Genomic DNA, 19701 nt, shown 5'->3' with positions numbered 1-19701 from the left:
TGATAATTGCTTCTAGACATTCTCACTGGAATAGCCACTTCTATCCATAGTTTGCAAGTGCAACCAGGTCTTGAAACTAACCATGGTTACTTTTGGCATCAGTACAGAGGGAAAGCTGCTGCTGCTGAAATGGAGAAGTTAGGATTACCAGCATGCCTAGAGGAAAAAATGTCCTGCCCCCTTAACCGGCTTAATGGGATATTGCACTCTAGATCAGGGGTGGCCAAATTTGATTAATGTAAGAGCCACATAGAATAAACATTGAATGTTTGAGAGCTGCAACATATGAACATCAGATGTTTGAGAGCTGAAAAGGAGGGAGGGAGGGAGACTGGAAAGAAAACAGATAGAGGGGGGAGGGAAAGGTAGAAAGAAAGCAACTCTAACTTTACATGCATTCTCCAAGCCAGCCAGCAGGGCAGTGGGGGCTTCAAGAGGCACACAATGTGTGAAAGGCACACAACATGTGGCTCCCAAGCCGCAGTTTGGCCACCCCTGCATTAGGTGTTCTTTACCTCAATGCCATGAAAAGCTTCAACTGCCCATTTTTTCACATGAAGCCTCTATTAAAAGAACAGGACATTTGTTCTCCAGACCTGTTTGCGTCCACAGAAGATGGGGAAAGTAATGTGTGATTTCCACTGTCATGGCAGTACCAGTCTCTGGTGAGTTCCTGGTTTTACTGAGATTTGAACCATACAATCAGAGTTGGAAAGGAGCTCCAGGGCCATTTAGTCCAACCCCCTGCACAATGGAGGAAATTCACCAATGCCTCCTCCTTCACACACCCAGTGCCCCCTGCTCCATGCCCAGAAGATGGCCAAAAAAGAAAAAAAAAACCTCCAGAATCCCTGGCCAAAATGGAGAAAAATTGCTGCCTGAACCCAGAGTAGTGAACAGCATTTTCCTGGGCATGAGAACTAAGCACCGATGCAGCCCTTCCTGCGCTCCTTCCCAGGGTCTGCCAGAGACCTCCTGCTTAATAAATCAGTCTCAAGCCACAATCCCAGGCAAAAAGAACCTGGTTTCTGAATAAAATATGCACCAGATTGCACTGTGCTATACCTCTGAATAGCTGCGACCTTGTATACCCTTGTTCTGCCTGCCCAGCACTGTTCTCTGTTGTAGAGGTAGGAAGTGGTCCTCTGGCACTAGGCACTTTCCACTCCCACACGACCACATCCTGCCTGAGCAAAAGGTGATGAGGGACCACTTTTGCAGAGGACAGCGACCCACATAACAGAAGGATGGCATCAGACCCAAGCCAATATGTACTTGAACCAAGCCCCATTAATTTCAGTTAGGCCTTCTTGCAAGTAAATTTAGAAATATGTCATATAAACCTGTTTTAATCCCTCATGCTCCCCTTGTAATATCAGCTAAGCAGCTTGGGAGTGCTGCGTGATACAGCTGTCACTTAGAAAACCAGGTGATTGATGTGGCTTGGAGCACATTTATCCAGCTCTAGCTGGTGTGTCAACTGTTTCCATTCCTGGGTCAGTCAGATTTAGTTACAGTGATCCATGCCTTAGGTACATCTACACTGGACTACTGCAATGTGCTCTTCTTGGAGCTACTCTTAAAGAGTGTTTGGAAGGCGCAGCTAGTGCAGAATGCTGAGGCTAGACTGCTGGTCAGGGCTAGCTATCAGCAGCATAAATCCCCACTACAGTAATTACACTGGCTTCTGATCTGCTCCTAAGCTCTATTTAAGGTATTGGTTTTGTCCTTTAGAGCTCTGCATGGCTAAGGACCAGGATATCTGAAGAACTGTCCTCTCAGACAGAGCCAGTTCGGTATAGTGGTTAAGTGCGCGGACTCTTATCTGGGAGAACCAGGTTTGATTCCCCACTTCTCCACTTGCAGCTGCTGGAATGGCCTTGGGCCATCCACAGCTTTCACAGAGCTGTCCTTGAAGGGCAGCTGCTGTAAGAGCTCTCTTAGCCTCACCTACCTCACAGGCTGTCTGTTTGGGTGGGGGAGGAGGTAAAGGAGATTGTGACCACTCTGAGACTTTGGGATTCATAGTATATAAGGCGTGATATAAATCCAATATCTTCTTCATGCCCTCCTAACTGTCCCACCAATTAAGACACTCATTTGGTGTGTACACAAGAGCAGACCTTTTCCATGATAGCCCCACAATTATGGAACAACATTCCCAGGGAGGTGCAGGTGGCCCCCTCAAGGTCAATTTTCAGGAAGCCACTGAAGAGTTTTGTTAAGGACTGCATTTTGATCAGTTGATTTAGCTTTTATGGCTTGCAATTAGAGTCTTTTGGGAGTTTTTTTAAAAGTTTGGAGTTTTTTTTAAAGAAAAAAACTCATTACTTATGTTTTAAAATAGTTGCTTTCATTTTTTAGAATGTTTATTTATACTGTAAGCTGCCTTGAGTTCTGCAAGACAAAAAGGCAGCCACTAGAGGTTTTAAATAATTAATGAAAAGAGAAACTAAAGCCATAAAAGAATGCTGGCAAGAACTTTGTAGTATAGAACCAATTGTCACTTGTTTACAAAAACCTGTCACAGCTTCAGGATGTTCCTGGCTTGGGGTCACCTTGTTATCTTCAAGTAAAACAACCAGTGTATTTTCAGTAACTTTTAAAAAATAACAATAGTGAGATAAATTTAGTGTACCTTCAGTTTTAATCCATATGTTCTATGGCTATAGGACAAATTAATATTCATTTCATATCTAAATAGACTGTTTAATTTAAATCAATTATTTGAATTGGGCTTTCCCCCTTAAGTGATTAAATCTCCATGATTTAAAATTAATCCACCCTGCAATATATTAACATTTTTAAAAAAACAAATCATACCACGATGATCGTCACAATCAAACTTTATTGAATTTTCCACTAGATTGAGATGCATGATGTAATAAGAACAAGTTGAAAGATTTTGGAAACTTCACAAGAATAAAACTGAACATTTCAAATGACAACATCTGGATTACAAACCGATCAGAACTACACATATAGTTGACAAATGACAAGAAATCGTGTGTGGCTATTTGTTTTCAAACGGTGCTTTTTAAACACAAAACCACAGATGAGCAAGCTAACAAAATCTCCTCTGAACTAGAAGTGCTACTTAGTGTTGTTTAGATTTAACATAAAATGTAAGATTATACAGTGAAGCAGTTAACATTAATTCAACTGTTTATTTTTTTAGCTTCCTCCCTTCTTTCTGTTACGCACATTCACACATGCTGAAACCTTCTCCCAATTTTTTCATCTCCTAGCCTAGAGCTACATTTTCTGCCAAACTTTTCACAATCCCTATGAAAGATCATCTTAATGGAGTTAACTACTACATGCACATATGACTACTAGATGTGCCTTCCTGAAGAATATCGCCTAGACTGAAAACCTAGACTGAAAACAGTTCACAGTGGGTTCCTATCCAGCCAAAAGGAGGATTTAACACATGACTTGACTCTCTTCCACTAAAACCAATGGGACAAATATGCCCAACTTTAAGCAGGGATCCATTACTATCCCTTAAGTATCTCTCTGGATTGAAATCAACCTCTGGCTGGTGATCAGCATTAAACCAAGCTGAAGACAAAAAACCATTAAGAGAAAAGGCATTGATCTGTCTAAAAGGAGTAAGATTCCTGAGGAAACCCAACCATCAATTCAAAGTCATTAAGAGATCCATTAACGGATTTTAGAAGACTTCAGTACAAAACCAAACAAAAAACAGCCCCAAAGCACTCAAAACACTAACTGAAGTACTGTCGTATATTCTAGGCTACACAAAACTTGGCTACAGTTGACTATCCATTGTATCCAATAAGGGAATTACTTCTAATCTGCAGAAAAGTGTGGCTAGTTTGTTATAATTTGTCAGAAGAGTGTCTAGAATACAAGACAGAGCTGGAGGAAGGAGTAGGCCTGTAAGACAGACAAAAATCTTTCCCCATGATGACAGGAAAAATTCTTCAACTACAGCAACTAAGCAAGGCTTACTGTGGGAAAATAACCTCACAGCTCCTGAATACTGAGTGATGTGCTGTGTTGGAGAAGAAATTATTTCACATAGAGATTTAACCCTCCACCAGTTCTCTTGGTGGATCAAAGGTTGATTTTTGCCCTAACAGCCACACTTCAGGTCAGTACTTCCGATTCCCATTTCTACCTTATATTCTGCTTGGTTCTGACTTGGGCTCTCATCTTTTGTAGCTCTCATAAGCTTAGACATGAGTCTTCCCAGTGACATCTGGATAAACTGTATAGTACAGTTCCCAACCTCTTTGTGACTTCTGTGTCTTGGGTTTCAGGAATATTTTCAAGAAACCATTTAGTGCAAAAACACAGTTGACTGAAGGCATACTCCAGATGTCACTACTAGTTTTAACGCATAATTCTTCCTTAACAGTACCCTAATGCTGGACCACTTATTTGATCAACAGAAGAACCCTTTAACTTGATTCTCTTCACCCACTTTTTTTTGAGAGAGAGACCAGTTTGCTGTACTTCTTTACTTAATCTTAAGCTTTCTCCAGAAGTCTCAGGGCTCTTACATGTTCCTGCTACCAGCACTCTCCAGTTTTATTTTACTTAAGCCATTATCATTATGTGTTTTGATGTATGAAGCTCTGCATTTTGAGAACATCAACACATTTGAGTCAAACTTCTTCCCAGTTCCTTATGTGATTCAGACAACACAAGTCTGCGTATGTCTCCCTAGCTTGTTTCCCCTTTACAAAAAAAGCAGCTGCAAAGTGATCCTCAGTATTCTGAGGGTGCACAGCTATCAGATCCAGGCTACATCATGCTCAAATCAAAACATGATGCCCTGCAATGTCACTGAATCCTTCCCAGACTGCTTCCCTTTTCAGCATAAAACAGAAGGTGAGAAGGACCCTTCAAAAACATGCTGCAAGCCTGGCTTATGTAAAGTGCTCTGAAGGTCTTGGGAGTCATACAAGTGATCTTTAAACATCTGGTTCCATAGCCAAATGCTACCAAAGATCTCACTTGAGAAACAACTTATGACACAAGCGAGACTGAACCAACTGTCAGTGGAGAGAAGAAGATCTGCACTATGAAGGCATGTCTGCAGCCTTTTGCCAGCACCCCTTCAAAATTACAGAACATTATTGGAGATATAAAGCTCAAAACAATAAGAAGAGAAAATCAACTTCCTCTTCTCAAGTAATCAACCACAGATGTGGTTCATTTTACATAAACCTCTCCCTTTTAGTAGAAGGCCTGGTTTTAAAATCATGACAATGCAACAAAAATCCTCCTTGTAACTTGTGCCCATTGCATGCTACATGTTGTGCCTTCTACAGCCCCTAGCTCTTTAGACCTGCGTAACTCTGAAGAAAAGAACTGAGCTAAGGGAGGGTTTATGTGATGCAAAAGGAACTTCTCCACATCTCCAGGGGCACTAAGATGAAGATGCTCTCAGAGCATTTTGTAAGTTCCTTTGTAAAAGCACTGCAAGTTGCAAGGTGCCCTGGAACACAAAAGGTGTTTTTTTAAAGAGTGCCTAGCCTCAACCCAGCAAAACTTCCAAAATTCCATCTTGCCGTTCTTCAAGACTAGGATTAACAATATTTGATACAAGAACAGACAAACACAGCTGTCTCCGTGCCCCAGCCCCATTCTCATCCATGAAAACAAAAGCCCTTTATAGGTCACTGAAAAAAATTAAAACAGATTCTAAATAAAATCTGGAAGGATCTGTCTGTGTATGTCCATCTATGCCCCTCTTTTGTCTGCCTGTCCAACAAAGATGGTCCAAAGAATTGTGAGATGCACAGCCAGCAATGGTATGCACAGAAAACATCTCACCTTCTGCTTCCTGACTGTGCCCTAAGGGAGTGATCAGGAAGGCACAGAAAACTTCTGCTCAAACAGGCCCACTGCTTTCCTCCAGAGTATAACTTGCTATGTGCACAATATCTACAATCCATCAAGCATTCTGTAGGCAAGCATCAATGAAAGGGACATTTCCCACAAGGACATTTCAGTGAGGCCTGTGTTCTTGACAGATTATGCTCTTAGTTTTCAGTAGCCCTGGATTTTCCTGACAGCAAATACAGCGGGAGTTTCAAAACCAAATAACTTTGTTTTGACTGCAGCAAGAAAGCGATACACAAGCCTAGATTCTAATATAAAAGGGAGATGGGTTCAGCATGCTAATGAACAGAATGAGCACATGCTGGTATGTTCAGCCACTCATTTCAACTGGCAGACTGAGATGGTGGTTCCGCTGGAGAACACCCAAAATGCAGGATACAGAGCTTCAGTAAACTGTGCTCGGAATTTGTAGAGGATGCTGATTTTCTCACTCACCCCAAAGAAAATAACAAATCCACCCTCATAATTCAGCAGGACCCCAATCTTCTTCACTTTGGTGTTGGGCAGGCACTTCTCGATGTCATTATGCCAAGCTGAAATCCGGGCATTGAACCATTCGATGCACCACGAGCTGCTGTTACGCCCAAGGCGGCTTTCAGCCCCCTGCCTTGCCATGGTCCCATAGCAGATCCCAACACCACAGAAGTTGTTGCGCTCCAGTTCCACTTCCCAGTAATGGATCCCTCTCTTGAAACACTGGAAGCCTTGCACTTGGGAGCAATACATGAAGCGCTGAGGGTGCAAGGGGTAAATCTGGGGGGTGTCGGACACGGATATTTTGGTGTTTTGTTCTGATAAAATCACCTTGTTATGCGCTGTATGGTAATCCAAAGTGAATTTTGTAGCAACTACAGTGGGGGGAAAAATTGATGGGCAATATGAGATGAACACTTATGTTTACAGAGCAAGACAAGTACAGGAGTACAAGGGAGAAAGAAGACAATCTTATTTCTGACTATTTGAAAGCAACTGACTATCTTCTACTTGGGTCTCAGATTCCTTGTCTGACAGACCATATGCAAAAACCAAGCCAACAGCATGAGAATGAAAACATAGAACAACATTTGGTTAGCATACAAGAATAGATTCAGGTGGGTAGCCATGTTGGTCTGAAGCAGAACAAAGTCCACTGGCACCTTTAAGATCAGCTAAGTTTTATTCAAGATATATGCTTTCATCTGCATGCGCACTTCTTCAGAAAGCTTATACCTTGAATAAAACTTGGTTGGTTTTAAGGTGCTACTGGACTTAAATTTTGTTGTACAGGAGTAGGCAAGTCCTAAATAAAAGACTTTGAAGATATCCAATACTAAGCCAAGTATGGCAGATCAGAATCTCCAATATATGAAAATATGGTCACACAATCCAAAAAGCATCTTCTTTCTATCATATTGGGGGGAACAGCAGTAGGCTTCATCACTCTTCTCCTTCCTCAACTATAAATCTTAATGCTCCGCTCCCTTTCTGTTATGCAACACACATACACATGTGAGTCTGCTGTTTACCTCAGGGTTCTCTGGGCTGCTGATCAATGAAGATGATTTCAAAAGGATATATAAAGCACAGGAAGATCAATAGGAAATTTACTTGTGCATACACTCTTCCCCAAACAATTTACAAAATGTGGCAATCTTTTCCATAAACATTATTTGTTATTTGCTTAGTACGTTAACTGCCACTTTTGGAAAGAAAGAAACAAGCATTGTGATGAATGGGTGCCATTTGAGATATTAATACAGCCGTCTATTAGATGAATAAATACAACAGGTATTGTTTTAAAGGATTCAAATATGTGTGGTATCTCCCACAACAATCCCAACTCATATCAGTGCAAACAAGAAAAAGCTAGGCTCAGTGGCAGAGCACCAGCTTTGGATGCAAGAGGTCCCACGTTCAGGCCTTGGTAGCTTCAGTTAAAAAGGATCAGAGATGACAGGGCAGGAAAACCATTTGCAAGCCACAAGTATCAAGAAAGACTGTTATAATCAACTAGCAGAAGACCAGCTGGAGGGAGGAGAGATCTGACACATCATTCTAATAGTCTTCCCACTACCAATGTTTACATTCATTGCTGATGAGCTTGTTTAAGCATAATAAGAAGCATCTATCCATTACCACCATCCTCCCACAGAACCTACTCTTTCTCAAGGGAACGCAGAGTGGCAAGCATAGCTTCCCTCTTCCATTTTATCCTTATAAAGGCCCCATGATTCTGACCTGGATGTCCCAGGCTAGCCCAATCTTGTCAGATCTCGGAAGCTAAGCAGGGTCACCCCTGGTCAGTACGTGGATGTGAGACCACCAAGGAAGCCCAGGGTTGCTATACAGAGGCAGGCAACAGCAAACCACCTCTGTACATCTCTTGCCTTAAAATCACTATGGGGTTGCCATAAGATGGCCACAACTTGATGGTGGTTCACGTCATCCTATGAGTTCAGTTAGGCTGAAAAGCCTCCAAGATTGATTCTAGTGAGCTTCATGTCCAAGAGGGGGGCGTACCCAGCATCCTAACCAGTACTCCACACTGGCTTCCTTTCCAATCTTGGCCTTCCTCCTACTGGCACCCCCACCACACCTGGACTTGGACTAAGAGAGAAGTAATGTTGCATTCAAGATGAGATGTGTATGAGTGCACACTGGCATTGAAAACACACTGACCCATCCACTCCTAAAGCTGCCTCGTTAGCAGCAGCTGAGTTACACAACTTGATGGATGACGACTGGCAACTCTGCCTCTAATGCAACCCTATTCCTCAAGCAAAATGCCTTACTTTCCCTACACAGGAATATACAGGTGCCATTCCCTACTGTGGCAGAAAGTGAAAGTTGATGCTACTTGCGGGGGCGGGGAGAACATGCAATATCTGTTCTTCACAATGCCAGCCAATAAGAAAAACAATGACTTTCCTCTGCTCAGTTGCATTCTGGATTCTATTTTGTGGCTGCATCAGAATGTGGAGGAATGCTGGGAACAATAGCAATCAGGATAGAAAGATCTGGGTCACTTACATTCCAGGAGCTCCTCTCTTGATTTAGTTAAAAAGGTTTCCAGAGTTCCTGATGGAGTTCCAGTTTGAGGCCTGCTGGAACTTCGTGCTCTCTGGGAAGGACTTGGTGCTATAGTTACAGAATGGAATAAAAAGCATGGGACACAAATACAAGGGAACGGCATGCTTTAAATGGGTTGATAAGCAAATCTTTACTAAGCACACCAAACATGGCAACTCATTTTCTGTTTTATATAAAACTACAAAAGCATCTTGCGGCAAAAAGCCTACCAAGTTCATTCAAAGATAAGCCTTGTGGTTTATTTCCATTCCGTGTGACTCAGGACTGTGCACCAGATTGTTGACAAACTACAGGACAGGATGATTGACATGGCGTGTTCAGAACTCAAAGCAAAGTGGGTTTATTTGCCTCCCCCTCTGCCCCTCTGCTAGCAGCAGGCATTCCTCGTCAGATATTCACAGCAGTATGCAGGCCACTGCATGCCTCTCCCACTCCCTCTAGTGGCTTGCTCATCAAACTGTGATTTGCTTTGGAACTGGCAGGAAGTTAATTACCTGCCATTTCACCCTGTTATAATATTACAAAGTGGCAGGAGGGAAGAGACACTACAAATGTGTAGCAACTTTCCCAAAATGAACTCTGTTCCTACCATCTCACAAGCAAAACAGTTCCAAACACTTCACAGTGTTTGCTCTTGCAATCACCCGTCAAGGTACAAACCAGGAGCTTGAGTCGACATACAAGACAGCTGGGAAATGTGAGAACCAAAGCCCAAATCTGTACATTCATGTCTTATTCTTTCCACAACAGACCACAGAGTGAGCAGTTCTGCTAGCTCAGCCTTCTGATCCTGCAGGGTTTTAGAGGGCAGGCCGTGCTGGTCTGCAGTAGAAGAGCTGGATTCAAGTCCAGTAGCACCTTAAAGGCCAACAAGATTTCCAGAGTGAAAGCATCTATCTGATGAAGGCAGCTCTGGCTTTCACCCAAAAATCTTGCTGGTCTCTAAGGTGCTCCTGGACTCAAATTCTGATCCAGCGCACATTCTGCTGAAATCAGTGGAATTTCTTCCCAGCCCATCCATACAGAAATGGGGTTCAACAGTTTCTTGGATTTAAAAAGCACCATATATTTGCAGGAAAGGGGCTTTTGCAAGACTGAACTTACTGCGTTTAGCAGGTCGCCTTCTTTGCTCTGAAAAACAAAAAGAGGAAATGTAATTACTCTGAAAGAAGATGGAAAAACATTTTCTAAACAGTTCTCTCAGAACATGCAAAGTGCAGCTAATGACTAAGGATGGAAAGACTAGCTTTGTGAGGATTACTCATTAAAATAGTTACCAGGAGTTCTTTACTTCAACCAGCAGCACAATTTTGCATGGTTGTAAAAACTAGTTGATTTCTAAGTCGTAATGTACAATGGGCCCACCTCAGCTGGTGAATTTGACCTAAACCCTCTATTTGTAGTGGTGGCCACCATGGCAAGAAAATGCACCCTGAACAAGCTCAGCGATACTCCTGTTTTTAAAGGATATGAAGGAAGGTCTAAATCCATGCATTAAATGTAATGGCAATGATGTGCCCCCACTCAGGGTAGAGGCCTCTTTCAAGCAAATTCTTGCTTTGATCAAGCAGTAAAGTTGTTCGAGAGGGTCTTTAAATACTTAAGCTTGCCAGCCAGTGTGGTATATGATCAGACAGCCACAGTTTCAATTCCCTTCTCTGCCTTGAAGACTGCTGCATAACCTTGAGCAAGTCACACTCTCAGGGCTACTGTGAGTAAGGAAGATGCATGCATTTGCATCTATTTATATCCCGCTATTTTCCCCAGTTAAATCAACTTAGAATTTAGTTCTCTCCTCCTCCTCTTACTTGCAACATCCACCCTGTGAGGCAAGCTAGGCAAGCTGAGAGTTTGTGATGGACCTCAGGTCACCCAGTGGGCTTCCAAGGCAGAGGTGGGGATTCAAACTCAGGTCTCCCAGGATCCTAGTCCAACACTCTATCCACTACCCCATGCTGGCTCTCATCACTGACCAGTGTATGATACCCTCAGATACCTGGAGGAAGGGTGGAATTACAATGTTCTAGATGTAGTTCCTTCCTTTAAAAATAAATATTTATCGTAGACAACTGTAAGGGCTTTGACATGATAAACAAGACTAAGCACCGGTAAAGTAGATAAAGTAGATATATCTTTGACAAAGAGGATATAAGAACTTTAGAATTCCACCGACTGACCAGAAAGTGCACCCACACAAAGACTTCAGTAAAACACAAAGTTAAAGTCGGACCTCTTCGCTTTTAAAGAGCCAGAGTGGTGGTAGTGGTTAGGATGTCAAGACTTGGGAGACCCAGGTCTGAACCCAGCCACCCCCTGACATGGAAGCTCACTCTGGGTTGTTGTCAATCTCATCTACACACGAATACATGAAGTTGCCTTCTATTTATTTATTTTTATTGGATTTATATCCCACCCTCCCCACAAGCAGGCTCAGGTCTCAGCTCTGCAAGGTCTCAGGAAACAAGCTGTCTTCACATCACCTACTACCTGTGTCTTTTAACTAGAGATGCCAGAGATTGAACCTGGGACCATCTGCAGAACACAAACCAGCTGAGAGGATAAAATGGAGGAGAGAAGAATGATTTAAGCTGCTTTGGGGAGAAAGGCAGCATATAAATGTGAAAAAACTGCACAGAGCTGGAAGACAGGAACCTTCCCTACCCCTGTATGCCACGGTCCTCATCAGGATCAGGCCCATGACATTCTGAAAGGTTAAAAACAAGTGCTAAAATGGCATCATGTCCTCCTAATAGACTCACAACATGGTACTGTCTAATTTGGCCCTTAGGCAGAGAAACTTTTTCCCCAGTGCTTATTAGCGAAACCCCTTAAACTCACGATTCTGAGGACCAGAGCCAGAATCTTCTGTGTGCAAAGCCTGTGTTCTACCACCTCTCTCAAAATGATGATGCAATGCCAAAACTACAGAAGCTGTCCTGCTGATTGCACAGGATGCTTGCATTATAAGGGTTTTGCCAGAATTAGGCGTGGCTGCATTCGCAAACAAGAAATCTTGGTTGAAGATATGGTGTCACGCAATAGAAAGGGTAGAGCTTCCTACTGAAAGCGAGTGAAGCCAGGCAAGAATAGTGCAAACTTCAACTGCATCTTTAAGCACAGTCAGGGCAATGGCCCATCACAGTAGCTGCAAAACCTCTGCTATGGCTGTATGGTGCTGCTTCAACATCTGTATAGACCAGGGGTGGCCAAACTGTGGCTCGGGAGCCACATGTGGCTCTTTCACACATATGGTGTAAGCCCCCACTGCCCCTGTTGGCTGGCTTGGTGAAGATATTTCTCTCTTTAAATCACTTCTCCAAGCCAAGCCAGCCAGCGGCTTGGAGAATGCATTTAAAGTTGCTTTATTTCAACCTCTCCTCCCCCCATCTATTTGCTTTCCTCCCTCCCTTGCAGCTCTCAAACATCTATTGTTCATGTCTCGTTGCTCTCAAACATCAGACATTTATTCTACGTGGCTCTTATGTTAAGTAAGTTTGGCCACCCCTGGTATAGATCCTGCCTTTCTTAAGCCTTCGTTTCCATGCAAGAGACTGCGGTTGGCAACAACCTGGAGAGAAGTTACTTCCCCCTTTAAGAGAGGCTCAATAATGTGGAAATGAGCAGCTGAAACTTTACATGGGATAGAGGTAAATAACATCACCTGATAAATAACATCTCTCAGTAACAGTAAGGACAGGTTTCTTACCTGTAACTGATGATCTTCGAGTGGTCATCTGTGCAGTCACACATATGGGTTTATCCGCAGGATCGAGCCCATCTCGGAGAATTCAAAGCAATCCTAAAGCGTTATTTTTGGCGCGCCTTTCCCCTCGTCCCGGGGAGGGGGCAGCGACTGCGCATGCCCAGACGAGGGGAAGGCGGCCAACCCACTCAGTTTCTTCCCGCCGCCGGGTAGGTGTATAAGGTGAAATTATGTGATAGTCCAGCAGCGGGGAAGGCTGGGTGGGTATGTGTGACTGCACAGATGACCACTCGAAGATCATCAGTTACAGGTAAGAAACCTGTCCATCTTCATTGTGGTCTCTGTGCAGTCCCACATATGGGTGACTGGCAAGCTACCTTGCAGGAGGCGGGTGCTGGATCTGTAAAAAAGATCTGCAAGTTAGAGTAGAATAAGCAAAATGAATTTGTACTCACAAAGTCCGCAGATGACTTAGTCGAAGATAGATCTCAGCACAGCCTGCCCAAAGGATGTGTCACGCCGGGCACGAACGTCAAGAGCGTAGTGCGAGGCGAAGGTAGATGGGGACGACCAGACCGCTGCAGCGCAAATGTCCTCCATCGGAACGCCCTTACAGAAGGCTGTTGAGGTTGCGACAGCTCTGGTAGAGCGAGCTCGCAAGTGCTCAGGCACGGGCTGCTTAGCCAGTTCATAGCATAAAGATATCGTGGAGGTAATCCACTTGGAGAATCTTTGAGTAGAAATTCGGGTACCCTGATTATGGGTAGCATAGGAGACAAAGAGTCTATTGTCCTGTCGGAACTGTTTAGTCCTTTCGATGTAGAAGGCCAGAGCTCTGCGTACGTCTAGGTGATGCAGAGTGCGTTGGGCTGTGTCTGTAGGATTCTGGAAGAACGCAGGCAAGACGGAAGGTTTCCCAAGGTGGAACGGCGATACGACCTTGGGTAAAAAGGCAGGATCAGGGCGCAGCACCACCTTGTCATGGTGAAAAATGGTGTACGGAGGGTCTGACCTGAAAGCGCAAATGTCGCTTGCTCGTTTGCCAGTGGTGACGGCTACTAGGAGGGCAGTCTTCCATGTCAAAAGGCTTAAGGAGATGGAACCCATAGGCTCAAATGGTGGCTTCATTAGCTGACTGAGGACCAAGGATAGGCTCCAAGCAGGTTGTATTTTGCGAATTGGAGGGTGAAGGTGGAAAATTCCCTTCAGGAAAGCCTTAGTGGCGGAATGAGAGAATACAGTGGAGCCGTCAATGCGAGGATGGAATGCCGAAATAGCTGCCAAGTGCACTTTCAGAGAGGAGTGAGAGAGACCAGCTTTGGAGAGTGTCAGGGTGTAGGTTAAAATCTGATTAATATTTGCCGCCTCAGGTTGAAAGGAATGTAATTCTGCATACTTAGAGAAACGCTTCCACTTGAGGTCATAGGCCTTTCTGGTGGCTGGTTTCCTAGCATTGAGGATGATATGACGGACCTCCGGTGTGAAAGTTAGGAATTGATTCTCCATGCTGTAAGTCGGAGGAGAGTAGGGTTGTGATGAAGAACCCTGCCCCTCTGCTGAGAAAGGAGGTCCTGAGTCTGCGGGAGGCGGAGAAAGAGTCCGTGAGACAGCAGAAGGAGAGTGGTAAACCACGGTTGACGTGGCCACCACGGAGTCACTAAGATGCAATTGGCATTGTCCGTCATGATTTTCTGCAATACTCTCGTGATGAGAGGAATTGGTGGAAACATGTACAACATTAGGCCGTTCCAGGATTGTAGGAAGGCGTCCCCTGCTGACAGTGGAGACGGCTGGCCGCGGGTGAAGAAGCGTGGGCATTGAGTGTTGTCTTGCGTTGCAAAGGCATCTACGTCCGGTGTACCGAACTCCCGAAACACGGGAAGGAGATAACGGCGGTTGATGGACCACTCGTGATCGTTGATGGGATGTCGACTCAGAGTGTCCGCTTGCGTATTTTGGATTCCGGGTAGATGTACTGCAGATAGGAAAATGCCGTGGGCAATGCTCCAGTGCCATAGGCTCAGGGCTCTCTTGCACAGTCTGATGGAAGCAGTGCCCCCCTGTCGGTTTATGTAGAAGACAGTTGCAACATTGTCCGAAGCGACTTGGACATGCTTGTTGTGGAGTGAGGGGAGAAAGGACCGCAGAGCCCTGTGAACTGCCATCAACTCCAGGCAATTTATGTGAAGGGAGCGTTCGTATTCTGTCCATTGGCCCTGTACGGTGAGCTGTCGTAAGTGGGCTCCCCATCCCCACTTCGAAGCGTCCGTAGTGACAATCACCGAGGGAGGAGTCCGAGCAAAGGACATTCCCCTGAGAAGGTGATGGCGCACAGTCCACCATTTGAGAGATGGAATGATGTGAGCCGGAATAGTGAGTAGAGTGAGCTGATGTTGACGCTGAGGATGAATGGTCCTCACGAACCAAAGCTGAAGAGGGCGCATATGTAGTTTGGCAAACAGGAGCACAGAGGTGGTGGCGGCCATGAGGCCTAGCATTCTCTGAAAAGTAAAAGCTGTCTGGGAGCGATGAAGAATAATGTCCCTGGCCAGAGACATGATGTGTTGTGCTCTGTCTTCTGGTAGATATGCCCTGCATGACAGAGTCGAGAGATGAGCCCCTATAAATTGAATGGATTGAGTAGGTGTTAGGTTCGATTTGGAGGTGTTGTCTCAGAGTCGCTACTACTACGGCCATGCATTTGGTGAATACTCTCGGGGCCGTGGAAAGGCCGAAGGGGAGAGCACGGAATTGGTAGTGTTGATCCCCTATGGCGAATCTGAGAAATCTCCTGTGATGATGGCTGATGGAGAGGTGAAAGTATGCGTCTTGGAGATCTATGGAAGCCATCCAGGCTTGTCCTGGGAGCAACGGAAGGATGGATTGAAGTGTGACCATCCGAAATTTCTTGTGATGAATATGGTGATTGAGTTTTCTGAGATCTAGAATGGGACGCAGGCCCCCGTCCCTCTTTGGAACAAGGAAGTAGCGGGAGTAGAACCCTGTGCAATGGTATGGGAGGGGAACTGGTTCTATGGCCCCCTTGGCCAGCAAGGTTGCTACTTCCTGGAGAAGATGGGGTGACGGAGGAGTAGAGATGAACCTGCGGTGAGTTGGGGTCGAATTGAACTCTATTGAGTACCCGTTTAGAATGATTGAGAGTACCCAGGAGTCGGATGTTATGGCTTCCCAGTTGTGGAAGAACGGCTGAAGTCTGATGTCTGAGAGAAAGGGAGTCGGAAGGGAGGCAGGGGAGTCAAAGAGACTGCTTGTTGGGGGGTGTTGTCTTCTTTGAGGTTTGAGGGCGAGCCCTTTGTTGGAATGGCTGCTTAGTTTAGGTAGGCTTGCGCCTCCAAGGTTCATTTTGACGAGGAGATCTGGACCGTTTGAAGTAATTGGGCCTCCAGGGCCTCTGCTTGGAAATGGATTGTGGCTGGGTGACTCCTAGCCGCTTTGCTCGTTTCCTGCTATCGTCGACGTTGGTGAGTATGTCATCCGTAGTGGCATTAAATAGTCCAAGACCATCAAATGGTAAATCCTCAATTTTAAATTTGATATCCAGCTGTAGGGAAGAAGATCTGAGCCATGCGTGTCTGCGCAGGGCGATGGCTGAAGCTAATGTCTTGGAGGAGCATTGGGCTGCGTGACGGGCAGTATTTATCTGTTTGGTCACTTTAGAAAGTTCCTGCAGGGCATGATTGGCTTGCTTCTGGGCAGGTTCCGGTAGGGCGGTGACCAAGGAACTCAGCTGTGAAGTGAGGTTGTAGGCGTAGGCAGAAAAATATGCCATGTAATTATGGATCTTGGTAGTCGCAGTAGTGAGGGAGTAAATTTTTCTCCCAATGGTATCTAGTTTTTACCTTCCTTCTCAGGAGGAACAGGGTGCCTAGTTTGTTTGGATTTAGAGGAAGAGTGGACGATCATAGAGTTGGGAGCTGGGTGACTGAAGAGGAACTTTGACTCTGGTGCATGCACCTTGTATAGTGCCTCAACTCTCTTGGACGTCGGAGGGACAGAAGCCGGCTTGTCCCAGGCTTCCTTTAGGGTTTCCAAATGGACTGGGAGCATAGGGAAAGAAGATCCCGTAGGGAGGTCTGCATTAACGAGGTCATAGACCACATCAGATACTCTAGGGACGTCAGAAGTTAGCTTCACGTTCAGAAATGTAGCCATGTTGGATAGAAGGTCCAGGTATGACTTGGGGCCCTCTGAAGGAGAGAGGTCTGCCGGCTTGGCTATGTCCAAATCAGGAGAATGGAGGTTTGAAGCTGAGGAACTGGATGATACGGACTGTTCAGCCTCCGAGTCATCTACGGTGTCAACCTCTGGGGTCTTTCGGAGCTGCTCGGGTGCAGGAAGCTCCAGTGTAGGTGGTTTCGCCGGCTTGATAGGTGACAACAGTTTAGGCCTGGGGTCACGTTGCTGATGAGGAGACTGGTCTCGATACTGACGAGGAGACTGGTCTCGGTACCGAGGGCGGTCGCGCTCGCGGGAGTAGTCCCTGTAATAAGCCCGTTCTCGGTGTCTGGAGTTTTCACGGGTCCGAAGGTCATCTCGGGTGCGATGTCTGTAGGAGCCGTAAGAGGGCGATCTATAGTATCTATGGTATCTGGAAGGAGATGGGGATCTCGACCTCGAAGGTGAAAAATAATAGTAGCGGTCTCTGTGTGCACTTCGGGATCTATCCTCTCGGAGCCGGGGAGGGTTTCTCGGAGTCGAGGGGTTCCTCCTTAATTCCGGTGAGGAGATCGGTCGAAGCGGTGAAGTGATTGGCTGTAGCGTGGGGAGCTCACGGAAGCGTTCCTGGAGAGGAATCGGGTGCTGGCTCCTGGACGAAGTCGGGGACTCGGTACCTAGGATTTGGTCTGGAGGTGACTCGTGCACCGATGGTGATCTAGAATCTATGCGCACGATTTCCAAAGGCGTGATAGCCGGTGTCGAGGAGGATGTCGAAGCCGAGGCGACAGCCGTCGAGGAAGGTCGAGGCGTAGGAGGTCTAAATATAGGAGGTCATGATGGGTTCGAGAGGGGGTCGAATCGCGTCGTCGGGTTCGAGTGTCTTATGAGCCAATTTTTGCCTCTTTGGAGACTCCGGGTTCGAGGAATCCTTCGGAGTCAAGTTCGAAGGGTCCCTCGGGATCGACTCGGTACGATGCCGTTTCTTGGAGTCGTCAGATTTCTTGTGGTGTTTGCCGGATTTATGCTTGCTGGGAATCTGAGCCACGGAAGCCACCGGCTGAGTCGTTCCCTTCAGAAGTAGGGAAGACGGCGATGATTGCGAGGTCGCGGCTTGCGCCATTTTGGGGTGTAGAGCGGACTCTAGCAAATGGCTTCTGAGTCTTGCCGCGCGGTTTTTTCTCGCCTGCTTGCCGAACTGGCTGCAGTGTGCGCACGAGTCGGTTCGGTGAGCCTCCTCGAGGCAGAGAGAGTGCCCGTCGGTAGAAGGAAGTTTTGCCGAACAGCGAGCGCACCTCTTAAAGGTAATTTTTTCTCTACCCTTCCCTTCCATCCGCCCGGAAAGAGGGGGGGGGGGGAAGAGGGGCCGAAAGGAAGTAAAGAGAAAGTTTTTTTTTTTTTTTAACGATACCAGAATGAAGAGAGAGGAATCGAAGAAGAAGAATGTAGATCAGGAGCGGGAACGTAGATCAGAGAGGACTGCAATGAAGCGGGAGATCAGCGAGATAGGTGTTTTCCGGACGGCGGTAAAGAAGAAACTGAGTGGGTTGGCCGCCTCCCCCTCGTCTGGGCATGCGCAGTCGCTGCCCCCTCCCCGGGACGAGGGGAAAGGCGCGCCAAAAATAACGCTTTAGGATTGCTTTGAATTCTCCGAGATGGGCTCGATCCTGCGGATAAACCCATATGTGGGACTGCACAGAGACCACGATGAAGATCATCAGTTACAGGTAAGAAACCTGTCCTTACTGTTACTGAGAGATGTTATTTATCAGGTGATGTTATTTACCTCTATCCCATGTAAAGTTTCAGCTGCTCATTTCCACATTATTGAGCCTCTCTTAAAGGGGGAAGTAACTTCTCTCCAGGTTGTTGCCAACCGCAGTCTCTTGCATGTTACTCTCAGTAACAGTAATCAAGATCAAATCCCCTAGTAACAGAGACCAAGATCTTATTCTATGATCAATAGACACTACTCAGGACCTCTGGATGACATCTATTTTGAGTAAATATTAGCTACCTGTCAAATCCCTCATGATCTCTTTTTTGCCGGCAGACACCAATTTGGACATAACATATTCTGTTGCTGAATTTGTAGCACTTGTGGTTTCTCTGTGCTATTAAACAGATGCATTTTAATTCACATATTTTAATATTTACTGTTTTGCATTTGTTTTGGCTTTGCTCAAGAGCTTTGTTCAGAGAAGCATAATAATAAAAGGAACAACACCCCCTTTAAGCCTGTTAAAGGGACAGGACATTTTTTTCTCCTCCAGATTGCGGGCAGTCCTAGCAGCAGTTTCATTTCCCAAGCATTTGTTAAGAAGTCAAACTAAGGTGTGTCCCAGCAAGCTGTTTTCCTAAGCCTACTAAAAACTAAGTGAAGCAGCCAGCACCCCCATCCAGTCACCTTTGAACTGCTGCAAGCCAGAACAGCACACACCCATATACACAATGCCATCAGCACACAGAATAGCCCAAGCAATGTAAGCCGCTGGCTTGTTCCAACTAGCTAATACCAACAACTATTCTACTTGTGGGAAATTAGCACATCAAAACAAAATGAGTGTGAAATGAGACTGATAATAAGAATCTGACCAAAACTTAATTATTAAAACTATTTAAATCTTTGGGCATGTGAGGACCCACTATTTAAAGCTTGAAGTGCTAGTGCTCTGACCTGGGTGGCCCAAGCTAGCATGATCTCATCAGCTCTCAGAAGCTAAGCAGGGTTGGCCCTGGTTACTACTTGGATGGGAATCCACAGCCTCTCTGCAGAGGCAAACAATAGAAAACCACCTCTTAGTCTCTTGTCTTGAAAACCCTACAGCAGTGGTGGCCAAACTTGCTTAATGTAAGAGCCACATAGAACAAAC

General features: G+C 45.5%; 1 protein-coding gene across 1 annotated transcript in view; it reads right to left on the bottom strand.

Moving 5' to 3' along the window:
- Nucleotides 1-2828: 2828 nt before the first annotated feature.
- Nucleotides 2829-19701, bottom strand: part of TRIM25 (tripartite motif containing 25) — a 28731-nt gene continuing 11858 nt past the window's right edge. Inside the window, exons 7-9 of the mRNA XM_060252277.1 lie at nucleotides 10054-10080; nucleotides 8890-8997; nucleotides 2829-6728 (exon numbers count right to left, since the gene is read on the bottom strand). Of these exons, the coding sequence (XP_060108260.1) occupies nucleotides 6199-6728; nucleotides 8890-8997; nucleotides 10054-10080 (665 nt within the window). The 3' untranslated portion in view covers nucleotides 2829-6198. The remainder of the gene's footprint in view (nucleotides 6729-8889; nucleotides 8998-10053; nucleotides 10081-19701) is intronic.

Source organism: Heteronotia binoei, chromosome 13, assembly GCF_032191835.1.
Source record: "Heteronotia binoei isolate CCM8104 ecotype False Entrance Well chromosome 13, APGP_CSIRO_Hbin_v1, whole genome shotgun sequence".
Lineage (NCBI taxonomy): Eukaryota > Metazoa > Chordata > Lepidosauria > Squamata > Gekkonidae > Heteronotia > Heteronotia binoei.
The sequence above is the reverse complement of the archived record's forward strand: the minus strand, read 5'-3'. Positions and strand labels throughout refer to the sequence as shown.